The sequence below is a fragment of the Anopheles stephensi genome, chromosome 3 (assembly GCF_013141755.1).
Source record: "Anopheles stephensi strain Indian chromosome 3, UCI_ANSTEP_V1.0, whole genome shotgun sequence".
NCBI classification, from domain to species: Eukaryota; Metazoa; Arthropoda; class Insecta; order Diptera; family Culicidae; genus Anopheles; species Anopheles stephensi.
Genome location: NC_050203.1, coordinates 30,157,069 through 30,178,944, shown reverse-complemented (window position 1 = coordinate 30,178,944; position 21,876 = coordinate 30,157,069). Strand labels below are relative to the sequence as shown.

The following is a 21,876-nucleotide window of genomic DNA, read 5'->3' as shown; positions in this document are numbered from 1 at the left end:
CTATCTGAACAAAACTGCAATTTAAGAACCCAATTTATTTTTAATCCTGTTTGATTGTATTCCATTCTCCCTTTTCTTAGCATACCGCATGCCAATTTGTTGCTCGTAAAATTCGAAATAAAGCACACACATCAACGTGCATTCGTTATCCGTTAAATTTAAAAATGACGTTAGTTCGCGAATGCGTTTGCCGTGACCGCGAACGCGTGAGCGAATGGCACAAAAATCTGCACAAAAAAAGGTTCACTCCACACCAAGAAACCTATACAGTAAGGCGTGTGTGTGTGTGTGTGCTTGCTTCAAGGAGTCACGAGTCATGAGACGATGAAAACCGTGGTGGCTCAATCGAACGGCATCGATACAGGCCAAATAACCGGTTATCGCCGGTGACCAGCCGAAAGAAGCAAAATCCCCGTGCACCCTAAAAACAGGCACAGCCAGCATCCCCAAAAGCGGTCGTTTAATTTACATCCACAGCATATTTTCGACCGAAAATGCGTCGAGTTTTTGTTCTCGGTCCCCCGAAAATGTGGTTCCGATCACCTCTCGCTCGCTCTCTTTCGGTGCTGGATGCTGTCGAACCGGTTCGCGGATGCTGGTGATACGATCCGTAAAATCAAAAAACCAACCAGCGAACGGGCGCCCCTGGCCTACGGTGGAGGAGTGGTCGCGTCGTTTTTGGGGACGCATTGCAAAACTTTTCCACCGCACCGGCCACCTTGGCACCTGGCTCCAATTACCAGTGAAACAAAACGTGTATTGGCATTTAGAGAAGGCCAAACCATGCAGCCCCAACAAGCAATGCGAAATTGGAAGGAACAACAAAATGTGAGTTGGCCAGAAGAAACAAAAAGATTGGGCCCTCCTTTCGGCGCCCAGGGCTAGGTTCAGCTTCATCTATTTTACACGCACACCCTCAAACTGTTGCCATGTGGTTGATGTCTCCTGCGCTGTGGTCGTCGAAACGCAAAAATGATCGGACAAAAGCGCGCCAACCAAGCAAAGCTCCACACCGCGACCGCGCGGTTTTTTGGCAGCAATTGGAGTGGAACCAAGCGACCAAACACACGAGGTCTCAAACGAGCTTTGAAAACTGTATGATGATCTAAGCGTCCGGGGACTGTGCGGTGAGTGCTGGAAGCCCATGAAAACAAAACAGGATCTCTACGGTGTCCCGGTATGCGGTCCGGCAACAGGTTCGGTACGTGCACGGTGGTGTGTGCATAGCAATTTCCAAACTTCGAACCGAACCGATGTTCCTTGCCTGTCGGATTCTGCTTGCTCATTGCCGAAACGTTCTGCTTCGGCCCGGGGTATTGGAATTTTGGGGTCTGTTGTGTGTGTGTGTTTGTGCTTTGCTTCTGCCTCTTCTTTAGGACCCTTCCCTCACATCCTCCTCGTCTGATCGGTTTTGTGCCAAGTGCTCAGGCGGTATTCGGAACCAGTCGGTTTCCGAAGGACGAGGAACGGCAGGGCAGGTGTGGAATGGGACGGCCGCCTTAGGGAAGGATGGATGCAAAGCGAAGAAGAACGACACCGGTACCTCTACAGCGATGTGAAGGAGAGGGAAGCATCCGAACCGACCACGCTCTACACACGACCACAGAGCGTCCACACGATCGTCCCCGTGTAAAGGTATGCGTATCTCCAACTGCGTGCGATGCGCGGTACACTCAAACACTAAGCCACACAGCCACAGTTTCCCTACACAGGTGAGCCAGGTAGTGGTAAGCCAAGCCCGAGACGGGCCAGTTTGCCGGTGGTGGTGGTGGTGGTGGACACGGATGAAGGCGAAGACGTAAACCGCACGCGTGGTTGCCAGCGTCGGCGACACGGCACTGGTCGTTTTGCTCCGATCGGCCGGATCTGCTCCGGTGTGAGTCATTTAGCTGTTGGCTGTGGCTAGGTGCGCAAGTGCTCGCTCGGTTCGATCCGACCGCAGGTAGACGGTGTCAGTCAGTTAAGTGCTGTGAACGAACCAAGGGACAAAGGAGCAGAGACCTCCTGCCTCGTACGCGGGATCCGGCTCAAGCGTTCAGTAGTGTGCTGTCGTCGCGCGCTGCCCACACGGCTGCTTCTGTGCGTTCCACCAACGAGAGCGACGAGCGCTTGTTGGGAACACTTTAGTGCATTATCCTTGTAGAGACGATCGCTCTCCCTCTGAGCTCGGTTGGTTAGGTTAGAAAAAGCGGAAGTGTATCGAAAATCGCCCGGCATTTCAAAAGTGATGAAATAGTACGTAAGCAAGCTTTAGGGTCGTTAGGTGATAGAAGCCCAGGAAAGGAAGCAAAGGTATGAAACGCTTATTAAGTGTTCGGCAAAAGATAATTATAATTCTTATTAATGATCAAGTTTTGTAACAAATAGGGAGTTTTTCGGGAAGCTTTTTCTCAACCACGAGGCTAGAATAACTTGCCAAATGTGTGTAAATTAGAGCGTTCGCATCATCACCACTAACACACACACCATCTTGCTTCCTATAGTTGTGCGGTGTGTTAGAATGATCCCCGCGATCTATTCTTCATTTGCGCGGCCATTTTCAAACGCGCGTGATGGTGGTGCGTCTGTTTGTCCTACGTATTAGCGCGCCATTTCCCGATTCCGATCGTCGAACCAGTGCAGCTGTTGTTTTTGGCTCTTTTTCTTTCTCGGACCGTTTGCTAGGGAATAGGCTGGGGAAGCTACGAGAAGCTGGTGAGTGTGTGTGTGTATGGGTCGCCTGGTCGGATAGCTAAAACAATAATAAGCGTACAGCGACGAGAGCAGCACCCCCCAAAAAAGAGCACTTGCCTTGTACGTCATTAGATGTGGTCAAGAGGGGCCTAGGTCAGCTTAAGTTGCTGCAAGCGTTAGGCGTATCGGAACTTGAAGAGGGCGAAAGAGAGAGAGAGAGAAATCGAGAGCTTCTAAAAACGGCTACCATCTCTGAGCGTTAGGTACTTCCCCCCCCCCCCCGCCCTGCGTTTCGTTTGGATAAACTATTTGTTCTATCTCACCGTGTAAAAAATGGCCGGATGAGATAGGCCAGCAGAGGCCGACCGAAACGCGGTTTCAAGCGACTCGAAAATGTGTTGATTTCCACTTCCTTCATCCGTAACCCATCGGCACAAACGCACACACAGCACGGGGGAAGAAACACGGTCAAGCGTGCGGTTGTGGCCTTAGGAAGCAGGGCAGGAAGGGAGGGAGGGAGGGAGAGCGAGTGAGGCAGAAAGGCAGGAAGCTGGTAACCAAAATGTGAGTTTTACGCTCGAACACATCACCACGATCGGCCGCTTCGATGGTTGGCCAAGTCTGCCAAGCAGCGTGAGGCGCTCGCCAACCGGAGGAGGAACACACAAAACTTCGGCAGTACGTACACCACCACCCTCCATTAGCACCCAAAAAGGTGAGTAGAACCTTTTTCCACTACCTCTCTATGTAGCGCATCGTAAGCATGTGGGTGGAGTGCGTAGGTGTGCGTGCGTGCATGTCTGTAGGAAAAGATCGGGGCCTTCAAAAATTTCAAATATCGAATCCTCCTTCGAACGTTTCCTCTCGACTATAACACCATGCGGCGGTCTGCCGACAAAGGCGCAAACAAAAAACACGAACAGCCCCAAAAAGTGAGGTTGTGGTGCCCATCGGACGGAAGTGCACCGCCCCTATCGAAAGAGGAGGAGGGTGGTGGTTATACGATAGGAACGCAAGCTGTACATGACAGAACGCTTTTATCGAGTTTTTCGGGCAGATGATGTTGCGATTGATTCTTCAAACATTCAATCGAATGCTAGATAGCGTCAATAATGTGAAGCTTCACTGATAGGGAGGGACGGCAAAAAAGGAGCCGCACTTTATGGAGTGTCTTGTTGGGTATACCTGGAGGAGGAAGAGTGTTGGCTTGCCACGCGGGTTTAAGAAACTTCCATTTTAGGGTGAAGATCGCCGTCATTTCAACGGTTGAAATAGCTGCGATCTAGCCTAAGGGCAAAATTAAGCCAAGGAAACCTTAAATGTCAGACCAAGAGCACTCGAGACAAGAAGCCGATTCCAAGCTCGCCAATGAGGTGTTGTGAGGCCATACCGCCGATCACACTCATTGTGAGGTTTCCAAAATGGCCACTCGCTACATCTGTTACCAATTTTTCACACTACCCCACAACGGCCTTGTCCTATAATAATGGATGGCGAGCCCGCAAAGCTCGGCTCAAGGATCGGTGCCTCCGAAATCGATCGAACCGACAAGACGTTGAGGTACGCATAATGCGCACCAGCGAAGTCTTGCTGCAAGGTCTTTATTAAGCCACCTAATTGGTAATTGTCCGGCACGCCGGGACATGAAAAGCCGACGCACAACAGTAATCGGTGTGCACCCAAGTGGTAGTGTGAAGTAAGAAGAAGACCAACAAAATGCTGCATCACTGCTTGCTGCAAGGTTGCTGGAAGCCACAAGGCTTTGAGTGGCTCTTTCCCACCAAAACCACCTTGACGCTGGAGGCCGGGCACCGTATGATCAGCGCCTTTTTTTTTTTTTTTGTTTGGCTTCGTTCGAGCTTCTGGTACATTAGAAAGAGCGAGACGGGCCCTGGGCGGCAAGAAAGGCCGCCACTCGATCAGGCTCTCGATCGGATGATTGATGAAAATTGGTGCCTTTTTGACGGCCAAATTTCGTACTGCTCTGTACCACCCCATCGTCCACCAATGTACCAAATGGAGACAAATGGTCACATGATTGGAGATCGATTTTTGGTTTAGTATTCCAACCGTGGTGTGCTGGTCCGCGACTTCTCCCAGGTGCTTGTACATATTGAACGAAAGCATCGCGCGAGAACGCCGGTGGTGGGACACAGAGTCTGGGACGGAAGGAGTTTCGGGCATATGGTTACGCCATGCGTTCGCTTGCCCCCCCCCTTTCAGGCACGGATTTTCCCGCCGGCCGAGCGCGCGATGTTTGCGTAATGCAAAATATTAAAGTGGAATAAAATCTTCCACAAGTCAGCCGGCCAGCCGGGCGGCCCAACCCAAGCCAGCCAGCCTGTCCTCATCCGGAATGCATAATGTGTGCTGCCTGGGGACGTGCCCTGCACAAGATGTGCCTTTGACCGTGCCTGCCCGTTTGTGTGTGTGTGTGTGTCTGATACGGTGTACTGAGTGCGTTTTGGCGGGTCTCGATTACGATTCCTCGCCAGCGATTACGATTCCTCATTGTCAATGCGAGACGGTCCTCCATACATCTTTTATGAGTTGAGTGAAACCTGAGCAGTCATGATTTCTGAGCTTGCTTTGCCTGCCAGTCTGTGGTGCGGCATCGACCTACAGCACCATTCCGGTTCCCCAGGAGGCCCAGCGAGAACCCGCTTGATGCTAGAATGTGCAATCGGTTGGCAAGTTTCTGCATGCCAGTAGTGCACAGCTTTCCGAATGCCGAATGGGGTGGACTTTCACATATGCAGAACAATGCAGAAGGCTGCTGAACCCACCATTTCGTTATTTCGGTGCAGTCCCCCCGTGTCCAGTCTGTGGAGGCGCATGAAAAATGAGCTCTCTCGGCGTCGTCTCCGGTGCCGTTTCACCTGTACTCACGCACCGGTACACTCTGCGTGAATGGAATGCGTAAACCGAGGGCACAAACAACAAAAGGCGTTAGGGAAGAACCGAAGACGGCGAGATGCTCGCCGTTCCCAGAAAACACAAAAGTGCAACACAGGATGTTGACGGCTGTCTGGGACTGCTAGCATATAAGACCGGCAAAACGGAGGGAAAACCCCCCTGCTGGCTCACAGAACAGTGCACATACCCTCCGATACACCTAGCCAACGACCTAAGTCCTTCAAGGACTTCCCACAGGTACATAACACCGACGCGAGACTGTGCTTTTGTATTGCAGGGTAAGGGAAAAGGTAGTTTCAGGTTCTCTAATGGTTTTCTAAAAGGGTAAAAAGTAGGAACTCCGCTCAATGAGAAAACATAACAAAAGCGAGGGGCGACTATTACAGGCCTAACAGACCTCTTGCAGGTCTCCTTGCGTTCGCCTAACAGCAGAGGCACACAAATCCTTGAGGGATAGGGAATTGGGAAATGGGCGAAAATTAACTTTGTGGTGCTCGAGAGCGAACAGGTAGAATAACAGCCGAGCATCATTAAAACCTCACACACACACACAGGAATCATCGTGATCGTAAAACAACCCTGTCTTGTGCTGCCTGCTGCTGCTGCTGCTGCTGTAAATCTGTACGATCAAGATCACCCTCCGAATTTTGAAACGTAAGGATGAGAGAAGGGTGTGTAGTTACGTACCTGATCCTTGTTTTTTTTTTCGTTATTCCGTTTTCGAAAGTCAGTTTTGATTTCCTTTCGGGATGGTGGGGTACCTTCCGTGCGAGAATATTCCTGGAACTCGCTGGCCTACAGCACATCGATCATGGTGATGGAAGTATACAGACATTCGGAAGGTTTCTTGGGAGGGTTTATTACCTGGCCAATGCTAAACCTGTGGGTAACAGCAAGCGACAGCAGGGATACCTTTTAAAAAGGGATTAGATTTCTTCGCGCTGGTCCGATGATGACTCGTCCAGATTGGTCAGAACGTGGTCTGTCCCGGCACGACAACTAATGATGGGCCTACAGATCCTGTGGAGGTGACTGTTGATTTTTTTTCCCAGGATATGTGTGCTCGTAAGCCGGAGGACACTTCTAGACGACCAAAAAAAAACGCATTTGATTGATTCGTTGCGATGAGCTGACACTTTTTGCTTGACTTATCGTTTCCCTTCCAGTCAGCCAGCCAAGCGCTGATCGTGATCGTGAGATATTCCTCGGACTTCCTGGATTGCGAGCGATACGCGAGAAGAAGGTACAAGAAGAAGTAATTATTAAGGAGTTTAAAGGTGTGGTTATTGTACGGATAAACTCCACAAAACTTTGACTATAAACTGTGATCAGTTCCAACTGGGTACATGATTCCGTGAGACCCGTCGCCATATGATGAAGAAATTCTAACCCGTTGCGCCCAACCAACTACTGCGTCTTTCGCATCCGAGTCCAATGTCCATTGAACCTGGGTGGTGAACCGTGGTGTGGTAAACGACCCAGGTGGTCATAAATATATTGCCCACCTTGCCCTCCCCCTTCGGCCACTTCTCGGGACATCAGCCTGCGTCGAGTCTGTGAGTGGGTTTGGCCAAAAGCTGGTACCGTACGGTGTGCAAACTCGTTATAAATGAATAGAATGGACTGGAACGATGGAGTCTTTGGTAGCAGCGTACTTAACGGACGCGATATTAACACAGCTCGGTCGGTGGAAGGGAGAAGCGGCAGAGCAACTCTCTTGTGATCTGCATACGTAAGCGTAGCCATAGACGGTGATTTGCAGGAATATCAACTGCTCGGCGGCCTGGCGTGTGGTTCGAGGGGCACACTCAATTCGTGACACGCCGCACTGTGGAGGTTCGAGCAGAGTCGCCCACCGCATTTCGAAAACACGGTCGACCACCGTTCTTAAGGCGCGCGTGGGCTTAGCTCGGAGGGTGATCATCGACTCAGTCTCGTCGCCGCATGTGCTTTGGCAGCAATTAAATCCATGACGAAGATCGTGCCAAATGGCCAAATCTACATTTCAAGTCCACTCGATCAATCACACCGTTGTTGTCGCCGTCGTCGTTGTCCCCCCCGACGGTGACGGTGGCAGTCAGACACCACTGACCGTTTCTATGTGTGAGACGTGGTCACCTGGTGCTTAACCAACGGTGTTCCTTTCGCTTTAGGGGATTTTGTTTGAGCGTGTTCAAATGGGCAATTTTTTTGCTTACAAAATCGCACTTCGATGATTTAATCCGCGCCACGCACCCGGCTGATGTTCGATTGCTGCTGCTTGGTGGTGGAATAATAGTGTTGTAGTCACATTTCGGGGTCGGTACTTCATCGCAACGATGTGTGAATTCGTCACTCGGCAATCATTCCAGCTTAGCCGCCGGAATGGTGCTGACAAACAACACCACAACGCGCGTAAGTTATTCATGAAGCCTGCTCCTCAGAGATCCCCATTCACAATTTCCAGGTGGGGGGAGGAGGGGGGTCCGTACCTGGTTGGTACCAAGAAGTACTGTGCGAGACGTTGGTGACCGCCTTGGAATGGTGCCGATTCCGTGTAAACGATGACGACAGCTGTTGAATCTTAATTGCTCGGCAAGCACACAGTGCACTGGGATCTTCCTGGGCACATCATCATCATCATGATCGTGTCGTGGCCATTTTTGTAGTCTCTGCGTACGAACCGGTACCTCGCTAACCCGCTGACTCATAAAACGTGTGTGCCGCGTCCGGTTTCTCTGCAGGTCCTCTGTCCCGGTGGAACCATATTTGCGTTCCTCCCGCGAACGTATAAGGCAAGGACAAGTGCAGCCGACAGCCGTGTCGTCGTCGTGCCGTACTGTTTCCGGGCACAGCTTTAGCCACATTGTAGTAGCGATGCACGCTGCTATCTGGCGCCACCTGTGGAACTTCAACAAAGTCGAGGTGACAAATGGTCAGAATATTCATCCGTACGGTTTCCCTGTGGACCGGGCCCAAGAAACCTGTCCCGTGACGGTTCGAGAAACCAGTCAATTAAAAAGCAGTCAAGCGTTCTGGGCTTCTTCCCACAGTCCCCCTCTAGGCTGACATTCCGTCGGTCGGGGTTGTTTCCCAGTGACAGCAGCAACCTAGCGGACCCGGTACTACCCTTGCTGTGGGGTAATTACATTCCATTCGTGAAAGTACCCACCACACACACACATGGAATTTTCGGTGAGCTATTTTGTTCTTCCTTCCCAGTCTAACCTTTTAATTTTAGCGGCCCCAAAAAAAAGAAGATTGAGTTTCGGGGAGGAGGGTTTTTTCTGATGATGTGATGGCTGGATGCGATCGCGGGGTCGTGCGATCTCTTGTGTGTGTCAGCTGTGTTCGAAAGGGGTTGTTCTCACGTTCCAACTTGAATCGTGTGTGTGCTGGGAAATGTGGGAACCCTTCTTTGCGGGGAGGAGGGGTGGAATTAGAGGGTGGAATTTGACCCCTCGTCGCGATCCCATTTTAGACACACTTCATGCCGCGTTTTTCGATCAATTTCGCTCGTAAGACTCCGGTGGTCTATTGCTTCAGGTGGCGTTGTGGAAGTACAGGAAGTACAGCCTCGATCTCACGTGCGTGTTGGTGGGGAAGTGTTACCGACAGAGGCAACAAAGACTGCAAACAAATCGAGCCCGTTGTTCGATTTTGGCCGGGATGTTAAATTGAGACACAGTTTCTGACTGGCCCCGCGGGGAAGGTTAAAAAGGCTCGATCGATCGTATGAAACAACAATTAACTACTCATTTTCTTCTTTACAGGTGTGTTCCGGTTTGAGGAGCTAACGATCACTGCAGGTAGCTTCGATCGAGTGTGGTCTAATGAGAAGCTTTGCCATACGCATGTGTGTGTGTTGTGAATACAAAAAAAAGCGCCTCATTACATCTTCGTGATTTACTCACACAAGCATTCCCGGCGGTATTCGTTCTTCGCGTTCCTCTAACCCGGATGTTTTGTACCGGACGCATGGTGTGTGTGTGTTGTAAGATTGCAAAGTGATCGTTCCATAAAAGGAAGAACAAGTTTTCAATTCACTCGCTCCCCTATATTTCTGTTGATCTTTAATTTACATACTAAGCTGCGAATGTGCAAAGTAGCATTACAGAGCGCTTGTCGGTGGTGATACGAAGCGAAATGAGGATTATTATTTTAAAACAATTTTCTAAATCAAAATCTCTCTATCGTTTTAGGTGAAATCGTTGTAAGGATCAACACCATCTATAATTAATTTGGAAAGCAACCCCTGAGGGGGAGGAAAAAGCCAATTTTTCGCGTCTGGTTCTGGTTCGCCAACACCACCACCATCACCCCTACTCTACCGTGTCTGATTTTACGCGTCAATTTATATTTGCTTTTATCGCGACACAACAAAAAAAAAACCTTCAGCAGAAGTAACATTCAGCGTAGCGTCGTGTGGTACAAGCGATTGCGCGGCCCCGGCTATGGATGATAAGTGTGTTCGAAAGACGCATCGAGAGCACGTGGAGGGCTTGGTTTTTATCAGTTTGACAAGGGTTTTTTTTTTCTTCCTTCCTCCCAACCTTCCAGTGTACTTTTTCTACACACGCACACCGCATCCATCGGGAGAGAGCGAACTCGCGAGCGCGCGCGCGATCGTATCAGCAGAATGTGGGGGTGAAACGGCGGCTGGAATGGGGCTGGAGAATATTGATTAGAGACAACACGGCGGTGGTAATGTTGTTGAGCGCGATAAGACGAACCAACGACGACGACGACGACGATGTGTTCAATATCTATCGGTTCTCTGCCTCCGTGGTTGGTTGTGAGTGTACTTCAACGTACGTACAACACACACACACGCACAGGTCCGAGTTAGATGGGAGACGGTTTTGGCAACGTGTCCACCGCACGTTCCGATCCAGACGCGCTCGAGCGACGGATGCGAAAACCGGTAACACTCTATTAACACTTATTGACTAATTCCTGCATAGTGCGCTGGTGAGACACAGTGGGATCGTATCAGATCGTACCATCCAAGAGTTGTAGCGTGTGCATGATAGTTCACCTTTCTCAAGTGATTCTCGAGCGAACGAAAATCGTTGTTGTTCTAATCGTCTTGATCGCCGATTCCGTTCAGCTGCAGCTTGTCGATAAATTGAAATGTAAATATTGATACAAATTGGCACCAACCGAGAGAGGGAGAGAGAGGGATCGACCTTCTGATCCGTCCATCCGTTCACCCCGGTAAGTTCTCATCGTGTGATCATCATCCCTCGAACGGATGGACACAAATCTCAACAGCGAGCTAGCCGGAGGACTACACCAATCGGTCGCTGAATTACCGATCACTGTAACCGCTTTTTTCGTCAATGTTCTCTTTGGTTATCTAGCTGTATGAGTGTACTTTAAACGTCATAAAGCTAGCATACCGAAGTTAATAATTGACTGATACTCATCGATGGGTGGCGAGAGCGCAAACATGATGGATGCTACTTAGACCCGTACAGTGTGTGTATGTGTGTGTGTGAAGTGTGTGCGTTTATTCGTGGCGTTTTATACTAAGAGGAAGGTTTAGCTTAAAGTAACGTTTAAGACAGATGAAGTTGCACTGTTCTAGTGGAGTTCTTTCATACGTAAATTGATTCGATTCCTCTACGCGGTAGGAGAGTTATAAGCAAAATGGATCAAAATAGGTGATATTCAGGCCGCTCCGCACAGGAACGGGGGTATTGGGTGTATGACCTAAGAATAACTATATCGTCAAGGTTATCGTTTTTCTCTAAGGAAAACTGAAAACCACATAAATATTCATCCGAATAAGCCTAATGACGGTTGACGGATCGTTTCAGTAGCTCCATGATTAAATTGTTTCTTACTGATCCCACCAATTAATGTACAGAGTACTACCAGCCTGGCATGAATATAACTGGAAAAATATTATAAATATTTGGATATGGATACAATGGTGCAAGGAATATACTCGAGAGATTTCACGCAAATACTGTTATGCTATTGAGGGATGTCCGGCTACACTTTGTCCGAAAAAGGTAACAACATTCATCTATTACCTTACCTCTTTTAGGATAAGGACTGGTTCATGTCCTGACGTGATCTTCCGTCACTGTAGATATATTGGTGAGAATGCGTGACCACAATTCCACCTCCAATATAGGATCTGCATTGTTTTCAGGTGCAGGGAAACATACCACGATGTTAGTAAAGCTATTGCACAGATTATTGAAATAAAATATTACAAGGGGCTGGTTATTGATGTATGTTCGAAGAAGTTCGCAGATAGTTAGCCGGAATTGTTGAATAAATAATATAAACTAGCTGACTCCTGCTTTTATTTATTAATTAAGGACGGCTTGACGCCATATTGATGACTGCTGCTGCATTATAAATAAGATTAGCAATCACAGTATTGAAAGGGATTTGTTGATTGAGAATAGTTACTTAATTGTGCACACATAATAAGGCACCACTAACGAAATAAATCCATTTAAATACAGCCGGTTGGTAAATAAAATAAATTTTAAATTACATTAACCCTTCACACATGGTCCTTCTACCGCCCGTTGTGTGCAAGTCGCTCTGTTGCATTCAAGATGGCACGCATGCAATAGAACCGAACTTGCGTACAACGCTCGCAGCACTGTCCGACCGCAAAAAACAGGGTAGCAACTCTTCTTTCCAGACGACCGTTGCGCCCTCACAGCAAATCAGTTTATACAAACTCTTTCGGAATAGTTCGACCACTATTACACTTTACTACAGTAAACAACATCTTATAACATTTTTGCCGCGTTGCGTGATATTGATTTGCCTCACAAGATCGGTCGCGTCTTGGCACGATCGACCTCACACCCTGAATCTACTAAAATCTTTGTAAAAACACCAGCAACACCAGTGGGAAGGAAATCTCGCGACAGTGTTCACCCCACCGAAGCCCCGAAGTTATTAAATGCGCTGCTCACCAATAAATGCTACTATACCTTTTAGAACGGGGACGGCACGTAAATCTAGCTGTGTTCGTGACCGTTGCCTTATGGAGCCTTCTAGAAAGCTTCTCTCTCTCTTTCTGATTCTACGCCGCTTTAGAGCGAATCCGGAAACCGGAAAAATAGCCTACAACGTTCACGGAACGTTTTCTGCGTTCGTTCCCGAATAATGTCCTCCACGCTGAGTTCCGCTTGCAGTAATCGTAGCTAAAAGAAAGAAGGATAGTTTGTGAGGTTTATGTACAACCCAGGGGCCCCTGTTCCTAGCATTCTCTACTTACTTTCCGTTGCTCCGTCTTGAACTGCTTGTTCAGTGCAATGTCATCTTTGTTTTCCTCCCGTTTGTCTTTGAGCGTTTTGACCGTATCGGCGCACACGACGATACACTTCTTTATCGCGTCCTGCCGGTGGCTGTAGCCTGATTGAAGCTCACCGTGCAGCTCACGACACTTTGCCTCAGCATCCACCTGACCCTTGAACGATTCCGTCGGTATGGATGTGTTGAGTGCGTAGATGATTTTGTCATCAAGATCACGCATCTTTTTCAGCTGCTCCTGCAAGTGTAAGCCAACAGGTGTAGTAAGTACACGATTCCGGGACAAAACCGGGCAGCGGATGATGGTGAGATTACACAATCTTGGTAACCACGAATGCCTTTACATGATGACGGTACGAGACCCCTATGTTCCCTTTGTTTTTACCTGAAACTGCGAGAAGTCGGCACATTCATACTTGAAACTCATTTCCACAGATTCACGGGCAGTGCTGGGAGATTATCGGGGAGGGTTTTGGGTTAGTAATTCTGTTAAAAATTGATCAAAAATACAACAATAACAGAAGCAAGCGTGCGCTATGCAACTCGCCGACCAAAACTTTCACCTTCGTTTGACAGCCGGTTTGACAGAGGGCGCTGAAAAGCTCGAGGGTCGCTTCTACTCGGTGGTTCAGTTAAATTTAATTAAAAGATAATAGACAATAGATTTAATATTCGATAGTAAATTCCTGCTCTTGGTATGATTTTAATACTCTATCTTTTTTATTTACTTTTTATATGATCAGCTTTCGCAGAGTGAGAGGATTGCGTGAAGCAGACAGGCCAAGCTGCAAGCTATTTATTCCTATAATTTTGATAATGTTGCCCAAGACACCGCTTCTAGAAGGTTTGGTAGTTATTTTTTTAAGAAAACACTTTTTTCAAGCGATTTTCACAACTTTATCCAATCCGAACGGCGCCGGGTGGCATGGCAACCATAACGTCACGTGTCCTGGTGGCAAACCACTGTGCAGCTGGCAACAAACGTCAATAGTCGCGTTTGGCAGCTCATCTGACAGGTTCTGATGAACGTGAAAGTCGTGGTGTAAAATTTTCAGATTTCCTACGCTAATTTTGCAGCGAAAGTAAGTTTCCACGGCCATAAATCGGCATTTTCCGGCACGATTCCGATGCCCATCTATAGTCCGTTGCCCCAGCCAACTGTTCAAAGTGTGTGAAAGGCACCGCGATTGCGAAACACGAGTGTTGAGATCAATCCGTGTGGAAAACGATTTCTACGTAGCCGTAGCGCGGAGTGAGTGGGGTTGGCTGGCAGCAAGTGTACCGAGAAAGGACGAGAAGGAGCGATATAGAAAAGAGAAGAGAAAAGACGAGATTTACTAATGTCACACACGGTGCACCCCACCACCATCTGACCTGCAGTGCCCTGTCCCGCTAACGCGCTAAATATGGGCCCTTGCGAAAAAATGCATCTGCAGCAGCGAGAATCACTCAGCTGCCCAGTGCGCACCGTCATCCCGTCTGCCCGTCCGTCTGTCCGTGCGTCGTGACCATACCGTCATCGCAAACGGGCAAGTCGCGTGTGCTTGCATACGTTCGCGCGAGTGTGTGTGTGTGTGTGTCCGTGCGCACACGGGTGATGGGTGGTGTTGTGTCATTTGGCGACGGCCACTACTGCTGCTGTTGCTTTGAAATCAATAGGGCAGCAAAAATCGCATTTCGTAAATTAATTTACCACAGTGCGCTGTGAAACTAACGCTATCGGTGTGCTCTTCTGGTCTTGCAGAAAATGTCCAACACAACGCATCGGTATCGGTATAAAAATGTTGGCCTGGACTCCACAGAAATGCGGCGCCGGCGGGAGGAGGAAGGAATCCAGTTGCGAAAGCAGAAACGCGAACAACAGCTGATTAAGCGCCGCAACGTCAACGTGGCTGACGAGATCGATCAGGAAGCAATTCTTTCGGTAAGCGAATAGTGGGGCTCGAATGCTCGAAACTGGGGGCTTTTCGGCACAAACTTAACATCTCACACGCGCTGACTTTCTTCTACCTTCCGGCAGGATGAAACGACATCGACCGACAACCGGTCGCTCATACAGCCGGCCGTCATCGAGGCACTGTACAGTGAAAACGTCGAGGAACAGCTGATCGCCACACAGAAGTTCCGCCGGTTGCTCTCCAAAGAGCCGAACCCACCGATCGATATGGTGATCAAGCACAACATCGTGCCACGGTTGGTACAGTTTTTGGGCAACTCGCAAAACTCTACGCTACAGGTAAAATGGAAGAGAGAGAGTCAACACACCAGTATGTTGGCCGATTTTTTTTTCAGGAAATCAGTTGTTAATTCTCCCCCCTTCACTTCCAGTTCGAAGCTGCCTGGGCACTCACAAACATCGCTTCCGGAACGTCAGAGCAAACGAGCGTAGTGATAGCGGCCGGCGCCGTGCCAATCTTTGTCGATCTTATGAAAAGCCCCCACGAGGATGTGCAGGAACAGGCGATCTGGGCGCTCGGTAACATTGCCGGCGATTCGCCCGAGTGTCGGGACTGTGTGCTGGATCACGACGTGCTGGAACCTTTGCTTAGGTAAGCTGCGATCTTGCGGGTTGTTGATCGTAAAGGATGTCTGTTAACGTAATTGAATGCTTGCAGCGTATTGAGTACCTCTCGCCGGCTAACACTAACGCGCAATGCTGTCTGGGCCCTGTCCAACATGTGCCGGGGCAAGAACCCGCCGCCCGACTTTTCGAAAGTCGAGAAATGCCTTCCCATCCTTTCGCAGCTAATGTTTCACAACGATGTGGAGGTGCTGGGTGATGCTGTGTGGGCCGTTAGCTACCTGTCCGATGGTTCCAACGACAACATCCAGGCCGTCATCGATGCGGGCTGCTGTCGGCGTTTGATCGAGCTTCTATCGTAAGTGTGAATAATCAGGGCAAGAATTGGGTTTGCAAATGTGTTTCCAGCGTTTATCATAAGGCGATGTCATCGTTTGATTTTGGATGGCCGAACACAACGAAGCTCGCCTCGTCTGTTAGGATGGGATGGGATGGGTTGTGCGGGAGAAAAGGCTTTATGATTTGCTAACGGCAGTGAGTTTGACATCCCTGAATTATTGGTTTGTTTTAACGTAGATATCCATAAACCAAACCAAACGCTAAAGAGGTACTCACACTCAGATTGGATTTGGATGTGATTATTGATACGATAAACGTATTAAACACACCAACGATTTTGATACTAATCAAACATAATTTTACAATTTTGATAATAATTCTTGTAATTGATAACGATCTTTGTCGATGACTCGCCTGTTTAAATCTAGAAGCATTTTGATAAGAGGCGTGCGTTGAAATGATTGATACTTTCTCAAATGGAAATCTGGTCACTTTGCTTTCGCCCCTGTTTTCGCAGGCATAACCACAACAACGTGGTGTCCGCGGCGCTCCGTGCCGTCGGCAACATCGTCACCGGCAACGACACCCAAACGCAGCTGATCCTGAACTGCAATGCCTTACCCTCGATCCTGCAGCTGCTCAGCTCGCCGAAGGAGGCGGTCCGCAAGGAAGCGTGCTGGACCATCTCGAACATTGCGGCCGGCAACCGGAACCAGATCCAGGCCGCGATCGATGCCAACATCTTCCCGAGCATCATCGAGCTGCTGCAGAAGGCCGACTTTAAAACCCGAAAAGAGGCGGCCTGGGCCATCACGAACGCGACCAGCGGTGGTACGGTTCAGCAAATCAAGTATCTGGTAGGTCGAATGTATTCTGGCAGGTCGAATGTGTGTGTGTGTGTGTGTGTGTGTGTGGAATGTGACTGCTTACTCATGAATTGGTTCTTTCCCGCTCCTCGACAGGTTGACGTCGGTTGCATACCGCCCATGTGCGAGCTGCTGACCGTGATGGATCCGAAAATAATTACCGTCGCACTGAACGGGCTGGAAAACATTCTGAAGGTGGGCGAAGAACAGCGAACCAAACCGAACCCGTACGCCGTCATGATCGAAGAATGTTACGGTAGGTTGCAGACGAACCGCATCGCGCGTGCAGCAGCGGCGTAACGGCCCCCCTTCCTTTTTTTTTTCTCCCCTGTGTCCCCAGGTCTCGACAAGCTGGAATTTTTACAATCGCACCAGAACAATGATATTTACGAGAAGGCATTTAGCATAATCCAAAAGTACTTTAGCAACGACGACGAGGATCTGGCGGTGGCCCCGACCACGGATAACAATCAGTTTCAGTTCAACGCAGACCAGTCGGTGCCAATGGATGGGTTCCAGTTTTAATGTCCCTCCCCCCCCCTCCCTTTCCCACTCCGCCCCATTCTGTCTCTCTCCCTCTCTTTGGCTCTCCCTTTCTACACGTAAAAACACGTCGGCACACATTTCGAAGGGCGTAGATTAACATCCCAAAACTGGACAAGAGACCGTAGAGGTGGAGAGGTTCAGAGGAGGGACAGTGGATGCACGTGATGCTCCCCACAAACCAACCAGACGAATACAAAAACACAAAAACGCCCACGGTTCACTCACACACACACACACATATACCTACAAAACACCTTCGAAGCTCCCATTTTCCTTTGCAGTGTTAAAGCACTGGCGTGGGAGAGTAGTTGGTAGTTTTACAAATTATAAATATAATCGTGTAAAGTGAAAAAAACAAACAAAACAATTAACGTTAAAACAGACACACGCAAAGGTCGTTACACGGCAGAGAAGATAGTAGGGATTACGATAGCATACGAGGCGCGCGCTATCCATGATGATGATGATGATGATGGAAGAAGGAAGCTTATCTAATTTATTGTACATCCCCCGGCCTTAACCTTGGTGAATCCTTCCCTCTTAGGTCCTCTTTTCCCATGCCCACCCCGTCCCTCCCCTGTTTTTTTTTGTACATCTGACGCTTTGCAGAGAGACCGATCTTCCAGTTGACCGATCGACTCCGAAGGAAACCCACAGCAACTGTGTGGGAGAGAGCCGCTAAGAACAATAGGACACGCGCCGTCTTTCCCAACTAAAAAAGCGATATAAGGAAACGCTCTGCGATAGATGCTGTATGCTTAAATTTAGATCTTTTCTTAACTTAACTAAACATCTGCCGTCTTTTTGCCTTGCCTGCCTAACCCTTTCTTAACGCTTGTTGCGTTTTTTTTTTATGCGAGCAAACAACGATCCTTGTTGCAGGTGGATGCCTGAACAACCGATTTGCTCTCATGCTCTAATAAGGACACCGTTTCAAATTTAGTTAATTTGTGACATTTTTAATCCATTATTAATTAGGAAATGGGAACAACATTCTCCGTACTCAAACTCCAAGAACTACTCTTCGCTATAGCGAGGAATCAAGCAGGAATTAAAAGGCAGCGGGCCTTTTTGAATTGGCAGTTAGTTGGCACACGCGCGGTCAATTGCTTTTGGAGGTCTGTTTTTTTTTTAGGGACGATTAGTAATCGTCGTTGGGGCGCCGGTCTTCACACTGCAGGGCCGGTCGGCAGTTCAAGGGTTCAACTCCCATCCAGACCGCCTCCCCGCACGTAGGGCTTGACTACTTTACTACGGGTAAAATTAAGTCACAGAAAGCCAGAAATGGCAGGCCCGAGACCTCCGAGGTTGTAATGCCAAGGAAGAAGAAATCGTCGAATTTTTTGCTCCAAATTGGGGAGAAAGATCGATGGTGGTAGTGTGTTTGTGTGCACGACCGGAGGCTCTTTATACCAAAAAGAGACACTTTGGACGAAGAGGATTCTTCGATTTATAATCATTTTTTGGTAGATTACTCTTCAAGGATTCTGCGCTTCTTGAGGTGCATCATGCAAAGCAAAGTTTTTCCTCTGAGAGGACATGGTGAAAATGGTGTTTGTTCAAGGAATGTGAATTAATTACAACTTGCTGGAAGGGCACCAAATCTGTTAATCTATTGTCCAGTTGCCCAATGGGAACTGTATATGAGCATATGATCTTTTGGCTTGCTATCTTCACAACCTCAGAGGATTGGATGGGTACCATGATGATAGGGGCAGCTTGCCAGCATAGGTACAAGAATCGTTATTAACCATTTACTCTGATTCTGGGAGGAAAAATAAAAGCAGATAGCATTTTTTCGAGGAAACATTAAACAAAGTCATGGAAATCTTGAAGTTAAAAGCTGGGGAAATTGTGCAATTTTTGCTTTTCCTAGGCTTAGTGATCCTCTAATGGAATTTGGTTGTGCCTGTCGTATATCGGCGCACTAGACTTATGAATATCCCGTAGTATTCATATTCTGGATAGTAAGTTCTGGCTACAGAGAAACCGGAAGTCCTGTTTCATTACCAATTACGACGTATTAGTATTTGTAGACTTCTGAAGGGCTGAAATGCGCCTGTTTTGGGGTTTCTCTAGAGAGAGCGAGAGTAGTTCTTGGATAGCTGAGATTCAGAGTATAATGTGTTTTATGGTGTCAACTTGATGGCCGAAAAATCAGGAACGATATATAGGACGCTCCGGAGAGGATGGTTAGGCCGACCTCTGTCTGCTTCGTAAGCTATTTAAGACGATCCTTAGTACTTCCGTTTCCTCTGTCCTTTTTTCTTGCTCTTGTTGTGCTCATCGCTGACTCATAGATTCCTGGGTGCCGCACAATAGACTGCCATCCTGGCAAAAACCAGTGAACCCGGCGGGTATCAGTTTCCGTTTTATATTAGCATCATGATAAAAACCAATCGAAACTCCCTACAGGAAGGAAAAAAAAAGCAGGTGGCAGGGGCTGGTTGGAAGATACCCACTGTTTGCACCCAACCACACCCCCGGATGCGCGTATAGTGTGCGTGGATGGCTGGCGGAAAACAAAAGGAGAACAAGAGCGCAGAGAGAAAAAAAACAAAACCAAACCTAAATTAACAATAAACTATTCACCATTTATCTCTTGGAAAGCTGGTGGGATGTGAATTTACTTTACCACCTTATTTTATTTTATTAATACTTCCCACCGTTTTCACCTTCATCTGTTGCAGGCTCTTCGGCGTCGGGCCCACGTTCAGCGTAATGTCTTGCAGCACTTGCCCTTTCGGTACCGGCATTCGAAGCAACCGTCGCAGGCTTTTAACGTGCGCTCGTTGCCTGGCTACGCGCAGCTTGGTGTCCCGGTTTTCCATCGCAGCCTCCTCCGATTGGCTCTGCAGCAGCACGTACAGCGCGTACTGTTTCGCTCGCCAAATTCGTAACGAATCGCGCACGTCTAGTCGCTGCTGCATCTGTTCCGGTGTCGCTGCTGGTGGGTAGCGGCGTGCCTTTTGCTTGTTGTACGTGTGATGCACCTCGATCGGTCCGGTTACCGAGACGGCGGAAAAATACGTTGCACGGCGTTGAAAATCTTCCGGCTGCAGTGAAATCGTCCACGTCTCGCAACCATCCTCCTGCTCACCGCCGTTGATCATCTGCTGGAGTTTGGACACTGAAACCGTGGTATTCGTTTTTGTGTGAGTGTGTGAGTTTAGTGTAGGGGGGGTAAGGGCTCACAGTTTTAGGGCCGAGATTTACTTTGGGGGTGTGGAATTACGTTCCCTGCTCGATTTTGGGTTTGCTGAAGATTGTCCGATTGTTAGTGGTTGTTTCGCGTCCTGTTTGCTGCTATCCACCATATGCGTAAGCCCTTCGAGTTGCAAAAGGGCGTCCCTGTTGCGTGTATCAGTCGATCTAGTACCGTGCTTGACAGCTTCATTGCGAAGTGTGCGTTGCGAAAAGGGATCTGTCAAATTCTCGGAGCTTTTTCGTAGAATTGAACAGCTGTGAACAGAGAAGAGCGTGCAATGGGGCCGAGAGTTGCAATTGGTGTATTTTTGGTTGTGAGTTGTAATATTTAGTAAAAATTCATGTTGAGCAGGTGATACTGTCCACAGGAAACGTTTGCCATCTTGGAGGACTCCTCACAAGAGAAAAGGCTTTGCTAATGAACCTTCAACGGCATCCGGAACAGCATCCAATGGCAACTTGGATTGTGTTGGCAAGCTCCCTGCTGCTTTATTGTGAGTAACTGTGTGTGTAACTAGGACAACCACCAGATTCGATTCCGGTGGTCGAGTGCTGCACTTTCTATAGGTAGAACTGGGTATTGAGCTATCTGACTATCCAGCTTCGCTTGACCCAATAGATCCGCAAATCATTCCACCGTTTTGATATACCAATTTTCAAGAGTTATTCGTCTACCTTAGGCTGAACAGAGGAGATAAAGCGATGTCCGGTGTTACTAAGAACGGAAAAAAGCGTTGTAATATGATCACCCGCGCGTTCTTCATTGCACATACCCGGTACACCTCTCGTGATCACAGTTTCCCGATGCTGAATCGCAAAGCGATAGTTCTTGTTACATATGCACGACCTTACCTCAGATTGTGGATCGTTAGATGCTCATTTTTCGCACTGTTCAACAAAGCTACCATGATGATTTCCTTAGATAGAGACCTTACAATGGGTAGAGAAAATCTAAATGCTGTTGGAAAGGAGAAGACCTCGTTCCCATGGTTCAAACGAACTCGATTTCGGCATGGTTTAGATAGCTTAAGTTATGTTCAAAACCCTTCTTTAACTGATCCAGCTTGTAGCTGTGCTAATGCGGACCTTAAAGCACAGTCTAATGCAGCGATTAGACCTCTGAGTGGAATCTAGAGGAGTTGATGGTTGGATGGAATCCATTGCCATTGGGGGAGTTTTTACACCACTAACCTTCTGTTGGTGTGGAATTTGTTGGAGGAAAAGTCTCAAAATAGTAATTAGGATTTCACGATTTTTTTCTACTCATGTTCTATAAGGCCTTTGTGATTTTATTACCGACCACGCAAGCCCTTTATTACCTTGCGCGTCTGCATTTCTCACCCTACCACTTATGATTTAAATTGTTTTTAAATAAAATTAACGCTTACAGCTCTCTAACTGTTGTTTCAAAATGTAACGATTGTAACGATATGTAACGATGCCGATTGTAACCCTTTCGCGTTACCGAGCGAAGGATCCAACGTGCGACGCGCCTAGAAGGCACGCACCTAACCGCCTAGCCATTGCATACCTTTCAGG

General features: G+C 48.2%; 3 protein-coding genes and 1 long non-coding RNA gene across 6 annotated transcripts; 2 read left to right on the top strand and 2 right to left on the bottom strand.

Annotated features, from left to right (window-relative positions):
* Positions 1 to 1,768: 1,768 nt before the first annotated feature.
* Positions 1,769 to 11,878, top strand: LOC118509442. The gene is made up of 2 exons (XR_004905884.1): positions 1,769 to 3,388; positions 9,342 to 11,878. It is a non-coding gene; the product is annotated as an uncharacterized LOC118509442 (long non-coding RNA).
* Positions 11,879 to 12,278: 400 nt separating this feature from the next.
* LOC118509441 (coiled-coil domain-containing protein 58) lies at positions 12,279 to 13,436 on the bottom strand. The gene is made up of 3 exons (XM_036050050.1): positions 13,244 to 13,436; positions 12,824 to 13,096; positions 12,279 to 12,749 (listed from the first exon to the last, which is right to left on the bottom strand). Exons 1-3 carry the CDS (start codon positions 13,283 to 13,285, stop codon positions 12,639 to 12,641), a joined length of 426 nt encoding a protein of 141 aa, XP_035905943.1. The 5' UTR covers positions 13,286 to 13,436; the 3' UTR covers positions 12,279 to 12,638.
* A 377-nt stretch (positions 13,437 to 13,813) lies between these two features.
* On the top strand, positions 13,814 to 19,739 carry LOC118509436 (importin subunit alpha-7). 2 transcript variants are annotated; one of them, XM_036050045.1, is made up of 8 exons: positions 13,814 to 13,940; positions 14,603 to 14,782; positions 14,879 to 15,094; positions 15,187 to 15,407; positions 15,474 to 15,737; positions 16,236 to 16,575; positions 16,681 to 16,840; positions 16,925 to 19,739. In XM_036050045.1, exons 2-8 carry the CDS (start codon positions 14,606 to 14,608, stop codon positions 17,107 to 17,109), a joined length of 1,563 nt encoding a protein of 520 aa, XP_035905938.1. In that variant the 5' UTR covers positions 13,814 to 13,940; positions 14,603 to 14,605; the 3' UTR covers positions 17,110 to 19,739. The 2 variants fall into 2 exon arrangements, with proteins under 2 accessions (XP_035905938.1, XP_035905939.1); XM_036050046.1 differs by lacking the exon at positions 13,814 to 13,940 and adding an exon at positions 14,093 to 14,110.
* LOC118509437 lies at positions 17,940 to 20,505 on the bottom strand. 2 transcript variants are annotated; one of them, XM_036050049.1, is made up of 2 exons: positions 20,326 to 20,505; positions 17,940 to 20,260 (listed from the first exon to the last, which is right to left on the bottom strand). In XM_036050049.1, the coding sequence occupies exon 2, from the start codon at positions 20,241 to 20,243 to the stop codon at positions 19,770 to 19,772; it is 474 nt and encodes a 157-aa protein (XP_035905942.1). In that variant the 5' UTR covers positions 20,244 to 20,260; positions 20,326 to 20,505; the 3' UTR covers positions 17,940 to 19,769. The 2 variants fall into 2 exon arrangements, with proteins under 2 accessions (XP_035905942.1, XP_035905940.1); XM_036050047.1 differs by having other exon boundaries at positions 20,347 to 20,505.
* Positions 20,506 to 21,876: the final 1,371 nt, after the last annotated feature.